At 50.0% G+C, this 17,184-nt stretch overlaps 2 protein-coding genes across 2 annotated transcripts; both read right to left on the bottom strand.

Annotated features, from left to right (window-relative positions):
* Nucleotides 1–1,310: 1,310 nt before the first annotated feature.
* On the bottom strand, nt 1,311–3,817 carry Treml4 (triggering receptor expressed on myeloid cells like 4). Its single transcript, XM_070023500.1, has 3 exons — nt 3,757–3,817; nt 3,256–3,594; nt 1,311–1,372 (listed from the first exon to the last, which is right to left on the bottom strand). Exons 1-3 carry the CDS (start codon nt 3,815–3,817, stop codon nt 1,311–1,313), a joined length of 462 nt encoding a protein of 153 aa, XP_069879601.1.
* A 4,467-nt stretch (nt 3,818–8,284) lies between these two features.
* Nucleotides 8,285–11,935, bottom strand: Trem1 (triggering receptor expressed on myeloid cells 1). Its single transcript, XM_070023351.1, has 4 exons — nt 11,885–11,935; nt 11,053–11,409; nt 9,802–9,979; nt 8,285–8,671 (listed from the first exon to the last, which is right to left on the bottom strand). Exons 1-4 carry the CDS (start codon nt 11,931–11,933, stop codon nt 8,566–8,568), a joined length of 690 nt encoding a protein of 229 aa, XP_069879452.1. The 5' UTR covers nt 11,934–11,935; the 3' UTR covers nt 8,285–8,565.
* Nucleotides 11,936–17,184: the final 5,249 nt, after the last annotated feature.

Raw genomic sequence — 17,184 nt, 5'->3', positions numbered from 1 at the left:
ATGTGAGCCACTAGTGCCCCACTTGGATGTATTTTCTAATTGTTATGTATATATCTTCTCCTTTCGTTCTAGCTACCTTTTTTGTTCTTTAAGAATAAAAATAAACTTTACCAAAGTGCTTGATCATACTTACTTCTTCCTCTCTTGCAGCATCTCCTGGATTTGTTTTTTGACTTAATTTCACACTTCCTCTGACAGGAAGGATCACTGCAGTGGCAAAGTTTTGGTCCTAAACTATCCTGGCCACACATTGGAAAGACAGTGTGGCTAGATAGAAAATCCTATCTACAAAGTTTTGCTCACTCGCTTGCTTGCTTGCTTGCTTTCCTTCCTTCTTTTCTTTTTGCTCTGGTCCTAGGCTTGAATTCAGAGCCTGGGCACTGTGCCTGAGCTCTTTTGCTCAAGGCTAGCACTCTAACACTTGAGCCACAGCTCCACTTTCAGATTTTGGGGGGTAGTTAATTGGCGATACGAATCTCAGGGACTTTACTGTCCTGGCTGGCTTCAAACCATGATCCTCAGATCTCAGCCTCCTGAGTAGCTAGGATTATACATGTGAGCCACAAGTAACCACTATCAAAGTTCCTTTCTTTAATAAGACTGTAAAAATATTGAAGTTTACTTCTCAGTAAAAGGGGAGCTGAACACCCTTGAGTTCAAAGGCAGGAGCGGAAATATTGGCTGTGTGAGTGCCTATAATCCTAGATGCTCCAGAAGCTGAGATCCGAGGACTGAGGTTGAAGCCAGCCCAGGCAGGAAAGTCCATGAGACTCTTATCTCCATTAAAAAAAAATAGCAAAAAGCTAGAAGTGGAGTTATGGCTCAAGTGGTAGAGCACTAGCCTTGAGCGGAAAAAAATTCAGGACAGTGCCCAGGCTCTGAGTCCAAGCCCCAGGCCTGAGCACACACGCGCACACACACACACACACACACACACACACACACAGTATTCTCACCATCTACTTGTCATGGTCTGCTGTCACCATCTTCCCAGGCTCTCTCCATACCCCCACCCAACACACACACACACACACACACACACACACACAGCCTCCCTTTTCTGCATTTGAGGGTTTCATTTTCTATCATTCCAGAAATGCATGTTTATCTTCCATTATTTGTGAAGCACTCCTTCCTTCCCCCATTCCTGTGCGCTCACCCAATGTCAAATCCAGGCCCTAGGCGCTCCTCTACAGTGCCTGCCGCCAACCACTCTGGGAAGACCCCTCGGGCCCCTGCCCCGGCTCCCAGGCTGCATGAGCTCTCTGGGCATCCCTTCCTCAGGACCCACCTCTGGTAGAGTACCTGCCCTACCTGTGCTCAAAGCCAAGGATGGAAGGGTCGGTGGTCTCCGATGGAGAAGCCGTCAGAACTAAACAAACAAAAAAAGAAAAAACAAGGGCTAGTCAGAGGACCAGACGGGAGACTGAGATTGGGTCACAAGAAATGGGGGAGAAAAAATGGAGAGGAGACAGCCCTTCAGAGAACCTCAAACCAAGGATAACTGGATCTGAGATAGGGGTATTTTTTAGACTGAAACTTAAAATATGTACATATTTATGAGGCATGATGTGCTATTATAATGGATTATGTAACAGTCAAAGTTAGTATAGTCTAATGTACTCAAACATTTATCATTTATGATTACAAAAATTCAAAATCTTCTCCTAGCTTGTTTTTTTTTTAATAAAAATAGCATTATCGTTGTCAATAGCCATCCTACAGTGCAGTAGAATGCCAGTGTTTCTTCCCCTAACTAACTCTAAGTTGGTACTCTATCCAGACTTCACCTTCCATCCCTCCCCTGCACCCCTGGCCTCTGGCATCCATCATTCTACTCTCAACTTTATGAGAGCAACTTTTCTTAGATTCCACACAAGTGCGTTCATGTGGTACTTGGCTTCCGGTGCTGGCTTATTTCACTCAACACAGTGATCTCCAGTTCCAGGTTGTTAGAATGGGCAAGGTTTCATGATTTTGTCTTTTTTTTCTGGTTGTTAGGCCTGAGCGCTGTCTCTCAGTTCTTCAGCTCAAGGCGAGCACTCTACCACTTGAGCCACAGCACCACTTCTGGCTTTGTCTGCTGAGGAATCGAACCCACGGCCTCATGCATGCAAAGCAAGCACTCTACCGCTGAGCCACCTTCCCAGCCCCTGCATGCACTCTTTATCGATTCATCAGTCAGTAGACACCAAATTTGCCATTGTGACTAGTGCTGGAATAAATTTGGGAGTGCGATGTCTCTTTAATAGAGTAATTACACTTCCTTTGGCTACATAACAAGTAGTATAATTGCTGGACCCAATGGTAGTTCTATTTTTTTTTTGTCAGTCATGGGACTTGAACTCGGGCCTGGATGCCAACCCTGAGCTCTTTTGCTCAAGAATAGAGCTCTACCACTTGAGCCACAGTACCACTTCTGGTTTTCTGGTGGTTAATTGGAGATAAGAGTCTCACAGACTTTCCTGCTCAGGCTGCCTTCGAACTGCAGTCCTTAGATCTCAATCTCCTGAGGAGCTAGGATGACAAGCATGAGCCACCAGCCTCTGGCTTGCAATCTTTATAACATCTGGTCCAGTCTGGCACCTAGACCAAAGGGGACAAGTTTCTTCCCAAACCGGTGGTAGGCAAAAGGCAAGGCTGGGACACCGGGGCCTAGAGACTTCCAGTGAAAGCTGACCTCTAGGGGGCCCTTTCAGTAGACAGAGTCCACATGGCAGACATGAAAGGGACTGAAGAGAAAAAAAAAGAGAGAAAAGAAGAGCCAAGCGCCAGTGGCTCACACCTGTCATCCGAGCTACTCAGGAGGCTGAACTCTGAGGATCGCGGTTCAATGCCAGCCTGGACAGGAAAGTTCATGACACTCTTATCTCCAATGAACCACTCAAAAAGCTGTGGCTCAATGGTACAGCACTAGCCTTGACCAAACGAAACTCAAGGACTGGGCCCAGACTCTGAGTTCAAGCCCAGGACTGGCACCAGAGGGAAGAGCGGGGTCTGGCTGTGAAGCTGTGGTGGAATTCAGGGAACCCAGAACAATCTATTAGCCACAAGCCCCACCAGACCCAGCCACCAGCGCTGTTGGCATGCCAGTGTAAGGAAGGGTAGGTAGACAGGAGAAGCAGAAGGATGAAAAGAGAACTCATCTCTGGGGACAGAGAAGGTCCTGTCAGATCCAGGGGTGATCGAGACATGGGGTGAGGGACAAGTGACAGGTGCCCAAGAGAGGTGACACTTCCTGAAAGAGGGCCTCACCTGGAGCCACCACTAGGCTGATGTTTCTGAACGCCGTGACCTCATCGGAGAAAGGGTTGTAGCTTCCACACGAGTAAACTCCGGAATCGTCTTCCCGCAGTTGAGCCATGGTGACGATGAAGAAGCCGGCCCCTGGGTCGTCCCAGATGGTAAATCGGGACACCTCGGCTGCCTTCCAGGGCCGGGAGGTGGTGACCATTCTGTTACACCCATGTTCTATACCTGTCCGCCGACACCAGGTTTTCGCTGCGTAGGGCCCACTCACGGCTGGGTACCAACACTGCACGGACAGGGTCTGCCCCACCACCTCATGAACCTCCTCTACAGCATCCCAGGAACCTAGACCACAAAACCTGCAGGTCAGAGCCCTGGCTGGACCGCCGCACCCAGGGCTGGGGAAAGGGAGACAGCTTCTACCCCCACACTGGAAACAGGGGTCAGCCTTCTCCCTGCCCCCCTCCATCCTACCCGCCAGCCCCTTCTCCCCACCCTTCCTCTCACCTGAGGCCAGGAGTACCATGAGCACAGGGTACAGCAGCTGGAGTGGGCACCCCCAGGCCATGCTACCCCTCCACTGTTTCAGGCAATGAGAAGAAGGGAGACGGGGGGGGGGGGGACGCTCTGGGCAGAGGAAAACAGAAATGGGACCTGACTCTCTTCCCTAGCTTCTCAGAATTTCTGGGCTGGGAGAGACTCCAGTTCATGAAGTGTGAGATCATCTGTGGGTTCAGAGGAGGAGCAGCAGTCAAGCATAGATGGGGAGTCCCCCCCCCACAGCCGGCAGACTCTGTCTCAGGCCTGCTCCCCTCCATCCAACCTCCCACTCACCCCTGCCATTCTCTACCTTGCACCCCCATTATGCCCCTTCACTGGTGCTGGAGGAAACTCCAAGAATGTTCCAGAAGAAACAGCGATGACGTGTGAGACTAGTCCTCTAGCTTTCTCCCTTCGCTCTGTGGGAGATCGTTGAGGTAGATGCTGTGGCGTGGGATGTATCCCTACCTCTTTCCCACAAAGCTTTCCAAACTGGTGGGTTTGATTTGGATCTTTTTTCCCCCCAGTTCTGGGGCTTGAACTCAGGGCCTGGGCATGGTCCCTGAGCTGCTTTTTGCACAAGGCTAGCACTCTACCACTTGAGCCACAGTGCCCCTTCCAGCTCTTTCTGTTTATATGGTACTGAGGAATTGAAGCCAGGGCTTCATGCATGCGAGGCAAGCACTCTACCACTAAGCCACATCCTCAGCCCTAGATTGGGATATTTTAGGCTCCATTTGATAAACACGCAAGATTTATGTTTGGAACAGAACAGTCGGTGAGAAAGGCTTCTATCATAATTATACCATCAGTGTGCAACCAGGGCCACAGCTACACTGGTAGCTTGATTTGGGAAGTTTCTGGATTCTTCAAGATCCTGACTCCAGAGAGAGTCACAGAAGCTACATGGAATCTGATTCTATAACCATTTCTTTTTTTTTTTTTTTAATTCTAGCCAGGTGCCAATGGCTTGCACCTGTAATCCTGGCTACTCAGGATGCTGAGATCTGAGAATCAAGGTTCAAAGCCAGCCTGGACAGGAAAATCTATGAGACTCCTATCTCCAATGAACCACAAAAAAAAAAAAGTGGCACTGTGGCTCAAGTGGTAGAGTGTTAGCCTTGAACAAAAGAAGCTCAGGAACAGTACCTGGGCCTTGAGCTCGAGCCCCAGGATCATCACACACACACACAAAAGACCTTCTACTTAAAATAGGTAGATTAGATTTTGTTGCCTGCAACTGGACCTTGGAAGTCGTAAGAGAACAGATGGCAGATCCCAGGATGCGATGGGGGACCGGTATGTAGTACGTGCCAAAAACCGTCCAGGTGGCTTTGAACCCTCATCCACACCGAGGGCATGAAGACCAGAGGGTGCTAGGTGGATTTCCAGAGACCAAGAAGAAGAGGGGGAGTGGATGTCTGTTCCTTGCCTCAAGGGCTGTAGCGTCAGGACTTGCTGAGCTTACCCAGCAACGCATCCTCCCCCCCCCACCCCGCAAGTCTCAGAGATAAATAAAATTCTAAGCCCTTAAGAGAAATCACCCAAAACAGAGATCACAACAAATGCAAGCCAAAAACATTATCAGTGAATACTTTCCAAACCTTAACTCAAACTAAAGAAAACTCTGTGAGAAATAGAGGAATTCCTAGATAACCTCAACTTACCAAAACGGAGCTATTTAAGTGGATCTTTAACAAGTACTGAGATCAATGTAGCAGTAAGGGAGCCCCCCTACCCTCTTTCCTGACACCTCCTCCCACCTCCCTTCCTGAGACACACAGCAAGAGCAGCAAAGGCTTGATACCCCTGGACCACGCGGTCCTCCCTGAGAGCCCCGTACCTTCTCAGGCCGATGGTAGCCAGACCTCTTCCATCCACAAGTGTCTGTTGCCCCATGTGGCTATTTTCTGTCTTCTTCCCCCAGAGGCTCTGGAGGAAGAGTTGAAGGAAGGACTCAGAAAAATACAGAAGGTGGAGAAAGGAGAAGCTGCTATTCTTATGGCAGCTTCCTTCCTGCCTCCCTTATGGTCACCTTCTGATTGAGAAATACTCAGTGGCATCCCCATCATAGCAAGTTTAACGCCACCCACCTGAGGCCCCCTCGCTACTCCACTCACTGCCTCTGGTCCCAAGACACCATAGCCAATGGCCACTACCTCCTGCAACCACGCCCACCCTACCTCCCCCCCCCGCCCCCCATCTGAAGTGATGCAGCATCTGAATATTCCCACTCTCCAAGGCCTGACTGGAATCTGTCTAATGTTCACCTTCTTTCATCTCACTCTACCCCAGGGGCAAGTGATGGAGTTGCTCAGACAACGTGCCACAGGAGTGCACACACCCTGGCTCCACCTCCCAGAGGCTCTGAGCTGGCAGCCTGCAGGGAGGCCCAGGAATCAGCATTTTTAACAAGTGGACCAGGTGATTCTGAAACACAGTCCAGGTAGCCTGGGCCTGCAAATGCCGCTGGCCTTGGTACTTTGCCTATATGTGAGCAGGGAGTGAGCCAATGTCCCTAGAGGCAGGAGACCACAATTAGGATCGTGACCTGAGAAGCTGCTCTGTGAAGTACTACTTCCTACTTTACTAAGGGTCCATCATTCAACGCTCTCAGCACCCCGAGACTGTGCGATAGACCATCATCTTTTGGCTCTCTGGCAACAGACCCCTAATCAGTATGGGGGACCGTCCCCAGTGTGTGAGACTCGCTGTGACACAGCTCTACTTCCTCCTCTGTTAAATATGAAAGCAGATTGCCCCCTGCTTCTCTCCCCACCTGCTATGGGCCAGTGTGTGCCTTGACCTGAATGTGGGCAAAGGCCTAATTCTGTCCAGGATTCAGGAGAATGAGGAGATAATTGATACAAGATAGGCGTGGCTTACCCCAAGGCCATTAAGTATTCCAACTGAATCGTGGTAGAAAGAGCAACATCACCTGATCCTCTCCTGCCGCCATCTCCGCTGTGGCCTCTGCCCTCCACTCTGCCTTGGTTTCTATTTTCTTTTTTCTTTTTTTTGTTGTTGTGAGGCCTGAACTCTGGGCCTGGGTGTTGTCCCTCACTTCTTCAGCTCAAGGCTGGCACTGTACCACTTGAGCCACAGTGCCACTTCCGGCCTTTTCTTTATGTGGTGCTGAGGAATCGAACCCAGGGCCTCATGCATGCAAGGCAAGCACTCTACCACTGAGCCACCTTCCCAGCCCCATCTTGGTACTTCTTACTGAGGCACTTGTTATTGAGGCAATGGAGAACATGGAGGCCCAGAAGAGTCCCTAAGTCACTGAAGATACACTGCCAGGATGCAGAGCTGAGATCCCAAGTCACTGCTTGACTCCAAGGCCTATGTAATCACCCACACCACACTATTAAAGTCAGCCAAAGTCCCAGTAAGAAGCAACACTGGAACTGAGTTATCAAGGAGTGTTTAATGTTGATGATGGTCCAACTTGGGGGAAATCTAGGCAGGATGTTGCAGCACCCAGGGACAAGACTTCAGGACAAGAAGATGGAGTGGGGGAGTGGGGGAGGCTGGGAAGGGATGTGAAGGGTAAACAAAGGAGGAGGCTGCAATGCTTGATAAGAAATGTACGCATTATCCTGCCCATGTAATTGTAACCCCTCTGTACAGTATGTTCACAAAAAAATAAAAATAAAAAAAAAGATGGAGTGGGTACCTGAGCCTGGAGGTGATCACTGATTGGTTAGAGGCTTGAGGGAGAGGGATAGAGCCATCTCTGAACTTGATCTTTTCCCACCTTCTCACATCCTCTCCTGATGACCATTGGCTAATCCCAACCAATGAGCAGAGTTAATGAGATTGTACCTCAAAACCAAAATACAAACAAAATGGCAAGGGTCATGGCTTAAATGGTAAAATGCTTGTCTAACATTTGAGAGGCCCTGGGTTCAATTCCTACTACAGAAAGAAAGAGAGAAAGGAAGAAAGAAAGAAAGAAAGGAAGAAAGAAAGAAAGAAAGAAAGAAAGAAAGAAAGAAAGAGAAAGATAGATAGATAGATAGATAGATAGATAGATAGATAGATAGATAGATAGATAGATAGGAGGGGCCTCATAACACCCTCTATCTTTGGTAAGAGAGAGCTGTGGGTCTCATTCCACCAGTAAATGGTGACTCACATGGCCTTGCTCTCGTCCTACTCACCTCTACCTTCATGGACATTTTCAGGATGGAGAGATAGAATACACACAGTAACACTGAACACTGTTTGCCAGTCCTCTCCTCTGGGTCCTGCCTCACCTCCTCCATCTCGGATTTCCCAGGTCGTGATGCTTGAAATGTTACCTAGGGGAGGGCTGGTAGGGTCACGGCAGAAGGAAGAAGCCCAGGTGTTGGGTGCACCTGGGATCTGGGATGTTTTATAAGTGGGAACACAATCCAGGTGACCAAAACTACATGGTCCAAAGGAAGGAGGAGAGCAGAGATGTCAGCAGGGGCCTCGGGACCCACTCCCCACAAGACAGTGAGGGCAGAGACCACGGCATTCCGTCTTTATTTCATTGCAACCCACTGGTGGAATGAAGGGCCAGGCAGGCTGGGGGGCTGTATCTTCTCTTCCCAGAGCACAAAGCACACACCCAAGATGACCCAAAGGCAGAAGACGGGGCCAGGAAGGAGGAAATCCTGAACATGCGACGTTACATTTGATCACAGATACTCATGCCAGGGAGCCTTCCCCTTTCCCTCCCTCCCAACTTCTCTTCACACATCTGGCAGGCAGACTGGAGGTCAGAGGTCACTGTGTGGCTTCATGGGTCTAAGATCCAAAGGACCTCTGTGTGACCACACACAGGACAATGGAGACCAGGCTCTTAGTGACGAGGCCACAGGCCACGAGAATGATAAAGGTGAACGTGGGGACCCTGGAGGAGAGAGGAGAGTGATTGTTTTGTTTTGATTTTTTTGCCAGTCCTGGGGCTTGAACTCAGGGCCTGGGCACTGTCCCTGAGCCTCTCTGTGCTCAAGGCTAGCCCTCTACCACTTGAGCTACAGTGCCACTTCTGGCTTTTTCTATGTATGTGGTACTGAGGAATAGAACCCAGGGCTTCATGCATGCTGGGCAAGCATTCTTCCACTGAGCCACATTCCCAGCTCTGAGAGAAGAGATTGAATGGCCATTTCTGGCAATAATCCCCATGCTGCAATGTTTATAAAATTCCTCCAAACCGGGAGCTGAGGGGGCTCAGGCCTATAATCCTAGCTAGTCAAGAGGCTGAGACCTGAGGATACAGTTCAAAGCCAGCCCTGCCTAGACACACGCAAGGTAGAGAGCAGAAGGCTCCCAGTGGGAGCAGCGTTGGAGTAAGGGATGAGTTATACAGCTTCATCTCCATTGTAGCTGAGTAGTAGCAAGAGCAGAGTCAGGACCCGGGAAACCAGGCTCCGTTCTCAGTACCAAGACAGTCACTCCAGCCTTAGTCTCCATTCCCTCATCTATAAATCCAGAAGGTTCCAACCCCAGCTCAAGGGACCTCGAGTACTTATTCTCAGCCCTGATCACTGCAGGGTCTATGAATTCCCAGGCACCTTGAACCCAAGAGGAACAACTTGCCACGGGACCCAATCTCCTTTGCAGGACTAAACCAACCTTACCCCTGTGAGACTGGCCTGGCTCACGATACTCCTCCTCTCCCTACTTCCCACGAAGGTTTAATGAGCAAATACTAGATACACCAGGCACTTGGGCTGGTACCAGTCAAACAAAAAGGATGACCTTGCCCCTCACAGAGTCAAAGTCCATAGAAACACAGACACAACACCATTTTTTTCCTCCCTATTTCTTTGATGTTCAAGGAAACAGGGAGACTGGCAACCTTGCTGGGAGCCTCCTCCTCACTGTCAGCCTCTGCCTCCCTCCTGTGGAAATTTCCATTCCAAACTGAGGTGCCTCAAGTCTGCTCCTACCCCACCCACTACACCCACCCTCATTTCCTACTGCTTCTGAGCACCTGGGCTGGGAAACATGGACTGAGCACAGAGGCCTGGGCCATACCTGATCCCAGCTGTCACATCCGTTTGGTTGACTTCAGGGCCAGGAGAGGTGATGACAGCAGGTGGCCTGGGTATGGGCTGGGTTACAGCTCTGGGCCTGGTACTTGGGTCCCTTGTGGTCCTAAGGGCGGGACTCAGGGCTGGAGGATTCTGGCCAGAGGCAGGAGTAACAGAAGGATCTGCAAGAAGGCATAGTTGATCAGTCCATGGAAGGGAGGAAGGAAGGAGAGGTGGGTGGATGGATGAGTGGATGGATGCATAGATGGTGGATGGTTGGGTGGATGGGTGGATGGATGATAGACTGGTAGATGACTAGATAGTAAATAAAGCTGAGAAGGTAAAATGAATGTGGCCAAGAAGCAAAATTTAGCTGGGGATTAGTGGCTCATACCTGTAATCCTAGCTACTCAAAAGGCTAAGATCTGAGGATTATGGTTCAAAGCCAGCCCGGGCAGAAAAGTTCCCATGAAACTCTTATCTCCAAGTAACCACTCAAAAGCACAGAAGAGGAGCTGTGGCTCAAGTGGTAGAGTGCTAGTCGAGTCTAAAGATGCTCAGGGACAGCACCCAAGCCCTGAGTTCAAGCCCCACCACAGAAAAGGAAGGAAGGAAGGAAGGAAGGAAGGAAGGAAGGAAGGAAGGAAGGAAGGAAGGAAGGAAGGGAGGAAGGGAGGGAGGGAGGGAGGGAGGAAGGAAGGAGAGAGAAACAAAATTTTCTTCTGATAAAAATCAAAAAAGTAGTGTGAGGTGACCCTATAGTCAGAGACAAAACAGGAATGGAGAATAAAGGGATGGGGAAAGGAATTTTCTGGCCATTTCTGTTAGTTATTGGAGCTGCACCTGCTTGCTCCATGTGCCCCCACCTTCTCTGAGAGCCCCTTATCACCCTCTCTTACCACGTGCACTCTGCCTATGCACACACACATGGCTTCGACACTCCTCTTCCATTAATATACTCCATCTGAGCCTCATGTTGGGCTTAGAATGCTCCACGTGCTCAGAACTGAAGTGGGGCCCCTTCCCAATGCCTTCCTGAACCCACCCCACAGCAGTTGCCGTGGCTAGGCAGAAGCCCTTCTTCAAGGGATCCGAGAGGACTAAGGAGACAGAGAAGTCAACCTCGGCTTGACTATGGAGTCAGACCCTGGCATCTGGGCAAGGGGTGCAGTCTGAGCCCAGCGAGTTGCTCCCTATGAACACAGGCCAGCCCCTGCCCCGCCCTCCCCTGCCCACCCCCTTGGTGATCACTCACCCTTGCTCACCAGCAGGCGGAAGGGATCAGAGAGGAGGATTGGTTGGGCGGGCGGACGGTAGATGACACACCGGTACAGTCCAGAGTCCTCCACTCGCAGGTCGGTCATCTGGACGGTGAGCTTGCCCTCCAGAGGGTCATCTCTCAGGATGTTCCTCCCCACCCGGACCACCGTGGGCCTTCCCATCGGCCTCTCGGTGACGGCCAGTGTCTGGACCTCCCCTCCGTCCAGCAGCCTCTGCCAGGCCTTCTGGCTGTCAGCATAGATCCTGACGTTGACAGGGCAGGGCACCTGCAGGTCCTGCCCCTCTGTGCGGAAGACCTTTTCCTCGGCCAATTCCTCAGCAGCTCCGAGTCCTGGAAGACAACGGGGCTCATGACCAGAGACAGACCTGGGGCGCTGGGGACCAGGACTGGCTGGGTCATCATGGGAAGGTGTGGGGGGGGGGTGCAAAGTCTTCTACCAGCAGAGATTTAAGTCAGGGTAAAGAGATCGGCCTTGAGTGAAAACGCCAAGGGAGAGCACAAGGCCCTGAGTTCAAGCCCCAATACTGGCGCCCAACCAACAAAAGGTACCAGTGACTCACGCCTGTAGTCCCAGCTACTCTGAGGATTGCAGTTCAAAGCCAGCCAAGGCAGGAAAAGTCCATGAGACTCTCATCTGTGATTAACCACCAAAAAGCCAGTAATGGAGCTATGGCTCAAGGAGCAGAGCACTAGCCTTGAGCCCCTGAGTTAAAGCCCCAAGAGTGGCATAAAAATAAAGAGGGAGTGGGGAGCTCCTGAAGCTCCAAACCAGAGATCTCACCCGCTGACACCTCCGGTGGCTTACCTGAGGCTAACAGCATCCACAGTAACCCCCAGGGCTGGGCCATCCACATCCTGTCCCTTCACCAGCCCCAAGTGCCACTGCTAGCTCCCAGGCGTTTCCAGGCCCCCCACACCCCCACGCACCACGCCCCTGCCCGGAGGCTCCGGGAAGTTGCATAACAGGGTGAGAAGCAGCTCCCGGGAGGCAGCACCGTGGCCATCACTGTTCACTGTCCCCAACATGAACGCAGGAATCCGGAGAGCAGGGGTCTGGCCTCATCTAAGCGGGGCTGGACCTCCATTTCCTCTTCCCTGGGCCTGCTGAGGCCTCCCTTTACAAAAGGCCACACGATGTTAGTGAGAGTCACTGCCGTGGGAAGTGGCACTGTGGCTCAGCGTGGTAGAGAGCTAGCCTTGAGCACAAAAGAGCTCAGGGACAGCGCCCAGGCCCTGAGTTCAAGCTCTACCACCACCACCACCAACAACAACGCATATTATCATTTGAGAATAACTCCTGTGAACTCTGGCCGATGCGTTCATTCACACCGTGAGCGTGACTCCTTCCCAGAGCAGAGCTTACTCACCGCCTACCACAGACACCCTTCCCAGCGCCGCCGTCATCCAGTTCCTCAATGCGGCCACTGTACTTCCCCCTCAGGTCACCTTCCTGTGGACAACGAAGCACAGCCTGCCCCCACGGGGCCCCACGCCCCACATGGACCAGGCCAACACGTCACCATCCTAGCACGGCCTCCTGGGACTCGTGTCTGCCTGCTTTGAATCCACCAATTAAAATTCCCTGTGGGGAGCCGGGTGCCATGGCTCACACCTGTAATCCTAGCTTCTCAGGAGGCTGGGAGCGGAGGATCAGGGTTCAAAACCAGCCCATGGGACTCTTATAGAAAACCAAAAGTGGCGCTGTGGCTCAAAGTGGTAGAGCACTAGCCTTGAGCAACAGAGCTCTGAGTTCAATCCCCAGAAGAAGCACCACACACACACACACACACACACACACACACACACACACACACACACACACACACACACACACAGAGCCTGGGAACTATTGATAGAGTCAACAGTTTGCCACAATTAAATCACAAATCAGGAATAAGTGTGTGTGTGTGTGTGTGTGTGTGTGTGTGTGTGTGTGTGTGTGTGTGTGTGTGTGTGTGTTCAAAAATTCAAAACACTCAATCATGTTCTTTCTTCTTGCCCGGGAGCCCTGTCTGTGTTTGACAATAAAACCTTCGACTCCTAAAATGGAAAGGTTGCTCCTAAAATTCCAGAGTGAGACAGACATCCATCCTATCATCCTCTCACACAGGTCTTACTGAACAGAAAACCCAACGCAGCGGCTTTAAAACCAGAAAGGAAGGCCAGAGGACCCAATAGGCCATCTGTGTAGAAATTCCCAAACTGTTTATGTCATTGGGAAATAAGGTCAAATACACACCTATGTTACATTTCTTTGCCCTCATCACAGACAATTACACACTTACTTTGTATAGAATTAGCCTTGTGTGTGTGTGTGTGTGTGTGTGTGTGTGTGTGTGTGTGTGTGTGCCAGTCCTAGGGCTTGAACTCAGGGCCTGGGCACTGTCCCTGAGCTTCTTTTGCTCAAGGCTAGCACTTCTACCACTTGAGCCACAGCGCCACTTCTAGCTTTTTTGGTGTTGAATTGGTACTGAGGAATCAAACCCAGGGCTTCAGGCATGCTAGGCAAGCGCTCTACCACTCAGCCACATTCCCAGCCCAGAATTACAGCCATTTTCACAGCTAATCTTTAGTCTAGTCTAAATTTTTTCAACCAGTTTCTTCATTTGACAATTTCTTTTCTTACTTTTTACTTCTGTGACCTGAAGTGAATGTTCAGTTTCGCTCTCGTTTTAAAAGAGAGTTCTCAGGTTCTTTCAAATGAAAACTCCTTGGATTACCTTTATAAATTAGGACAATTTAATGATGCATAAGATGATTGGATCATAATATTTTCTCTGTTCTCAAGAGACGATAATTTGTTGTCTACTAGCATTCCGTGAAACGGCAGAAAATTTGAGTCAACAAGATTTTTTTAAGCCCTGTGGAAAATCCTTCTGTTTATCTGTAAGGAGGCCACCAGACAGATGGAAGCATCTGGAATGTGCAGCCACAGCCAGCCTCACATGATAACCCCGATGGCTTGCCTGGAGTTGGCACAATACAGAAAGGAACTTCTGGTGGTGATGGTGCTCAGGTTTGAACTCAGGGACTCACTCTTGCGAGCAGACGCGCTGCCACTGAGCCACATCTCCAGCCCCTTCTTCTGCACTGGTTTTCTTTGACATAGGGTCTCACTTCCTGTCCAGGTGCTCCGCCTGCACCTTGGTCCTTCTAGTTGTCACTTTCCATGCTAGCCCGGTACCAGGCACATGCCGCCGCATCACGGATTGTTCTGCCTCCGAGGACCCAGAACCACAATCCTGACCACCAGGATGACAGGTGTGCACCAGCATACCCAGCTACTCATCAAGAAGTGGGTCTTTTCTCCCTTAAACTGTAGCATTCAGCCTTCAACTTTACGCCTTAAATGATAATCCTCTGACCTCAGCCTCTCAAGTAGCTAGAATTAGAGGTGAGCCACTGGTGTCCAGGTCCACGGAAGGGTAAGGCTGTTGATGACATCATCATAAACTACGATGGCATCATCACTGGAGTTTATGACCTCATTATAAATGATGATGTCATTAATGTTTAAGCTGTTTATGACTGCAGCATACACTAGCCTACCTTGTTTGATAAACCCCAGATCTCTCATTTTGTTGGTTAGCTTTTGTTGTTGTTGTTGTTGGAGATAGTGTAAGTCAACATTCATTTCTCTTTTGTTTTCTTTTCTTTTGGCCAGTCCTGGGGTTTGAACTCTGGGCCTAGACAATGTTTGTTTTTTGTTGGTTTTTTGGGGGGTCAGGTCGTGGGGCCTAAACTCTGGGCCTGGGCACTGTCCCTCAGCTCTTCAGCCCAAGGCTAGCGCTCTACCACTTGAGCCACCTTCCCAGCCTTGGACACTGTTTCTGAGCTTCTTTTCCTCCAGGCTAGCACTCTACCACTTGAGCCACAGCACCACTCCCAACTTTTTCTGTGCAGTTTGTTGGAGATAAGAGTCTCACAGACTTTTCTACCTGGACTGGCTTCAAACCGCTGTCCTCAGATCTCAGCCTTCTGAGTGGCTAGGACTACAGGCGTGAGCCACCAGCATCGGGCTCAACATTCACCTTTTTCACTTCCAACAAATATTTTCTTCTGTTATGTCTTAAATCTTTATTTTTTTTCCCTTGTTTTTCTGGCCTGCCTTTCAAGAATACCTCTTAACTGTTTGCTATCTGATTCCCATTATTTTGTGGATTATTTCTCCTTGGAAGGAATAAAGGGGAACCTAGCTGGCCACAGCGGCTCCTGGTACCCAAGCAACTGTCTGTCCTTTGGCTGGCTGAGAAACCAGACACCGGGGCAGGAAGAGAGCAGTTTGTGGGGAAGGTTCTGGTGAGCTGGGTGTCATCTCACTGCATTTTAACAGAGAACAAATTTCAGAACAACCTCTCGAATGATTAAGGATTACTGCAGTCTTTTTACAGATACAACAGTAAGTCCACCACCTCTTTTGTTGCCATTAAGAACATGTCACAATCATTCAGTAAAACTGTCCTAAGCTTTTGCTTTTATACTAAGATTTTGTTTACTACTGAAAGGCATATTGCCTTGCTGTCTGGCATAGAAATATTAACATCCAAGTTACAACATACACAAGAGTAGTTGTTCAATTCTCATATTTAAAACCATTCATACAAAACACATTCCTTAGGCCAGGCACTGGCGGTAATCCCAACTTCTCAGGAGGCTGAGACCTGAGAATCAAGGTTCAAACCCACCCAGGGCAGGAAAATCCATGAGATTCTTATCTCCAATTAACCACCAAAAAGCTGATAGAGGAGGGCTGGGAAGGTGGCTCAGTGGTAGAGTGCTTGCCTTGCATGCATGAGGCCCTGGGTTCAATTCCTCAGTACCACATAAGCAGAAAAAGCCAGAAGTGGAGTTGTGGCTCAAATTGAGCTGAGGGACAGTGCCAGGCCCAGAGTTTAGGCCCCACGATCGATGAAAGCAAGCAAGCAAGGAAAGAAAGAGAAAACAGGGAAGGGTGTCAGTGGCTACTCCTAGCTACTCAGGAAGCTAAGATCTGAGGACTGCAGTTCAAACCGGGCAGGAAAGTCCATGAAACTCACCTCCAATTAACCACCAGAACCTGAACCTGGAGAAAGGGTAGCCAGGTCCCCAGAGCCCCACAGAGGGGCCGCACAGTCCCAGGATAGAGCAGAAGCCCCATCCTCCCTCGACTCACTCCATTCTCCAGACATCCGGGTATCTGGGTGTCCAGAGCAGTGTGGGTTTCCAGGGCCCAGGGTCTTCCCCTCAGCAGCCCTGGCTCCCCACTTCCTCCTTCCTGTTCTCACTTCCTTCCTGGTCCATCTGGGAACCAGGCTCCACACAGGACCCAGGAAGGGAATATGGAGGTGGCCTGGGTCTCACACACCACAGCTCAGTTCCTGGCCCGTGGCTGGAGCTCCATGTCTCTGGGAAATGTGACCATGAACGGAGTCATCCTTTTTTCATTTGTGCCAGTACTGGGCTTGAACTAAGGGCCTGGAGCTCTGCCCTTTAGTTTTTCCACTCAAGTCTGGCGCTCTACCACTTGAGCCACAGCTCCATATCTGGTTTTCTGGTGGTTATAAGAGTTCTCACCAACCTTCCTGCCCAGACTGGCTTCGAACTGCGATCCTTAGATCTCAGCCTCCTGAGTGAATAGGATTACAGGTGTGAGCCACAGGTGCCTGTGTTTATTTTTCAACCAACACTTTTCAAGCATTCACAAATATATCTAGACTTGCTAGCCCGAGGATTCCTCCCTCCTTTCCTCCCCACCAATCCCTCCTACTACCCTCTCACCCCCATTCCTTTGAGAATGAGCTCTGTCCTCTTTGCAGTATCTTTCTCCACATGCCTGCAATCTCAGCACTGGGCTAAGGCAGGCGGATCTCAAGTTCAAGGCCAGCCTGGGCTACATAGTAGGAAGACTTTATCTCAGAATAATCAAAACAACAACAACAAGAATCACATACTGTAAAATTCCATTTCTGCAATATTCTTGAAATGACAACCTTGTAGAGGTGGTGAACATAGAGATCAAACACAGCAATCACTGGGGGTGAGGACAGACGGGTGGGTTTGGCTATAAGGAGGTAGCAGGAAAGGCATTTTGGGTGGGGGTGTGAAATCTTCATACATCTTGGTCAC

Source organism: Dipodomys merriami, unplaced genomic scaffold (assembly GCF_024711535.1).
Source record: "Dipodomys merriami isolate MVZ:Mamm:240054 unplaced genomic scaffold, mDipMer1.0.p SCAF_16, whole genome shotgun sequence".
Taxonomy (NCBI): Eukaryota; Metazoa; Chordata; class Mammalia; order Rodentia; family Heteromyidae; genus Dipodomys; species Dipodomys merriami.
This window is presented reverse-complemented; position numbering and strand designations above follow the sequence as displayed.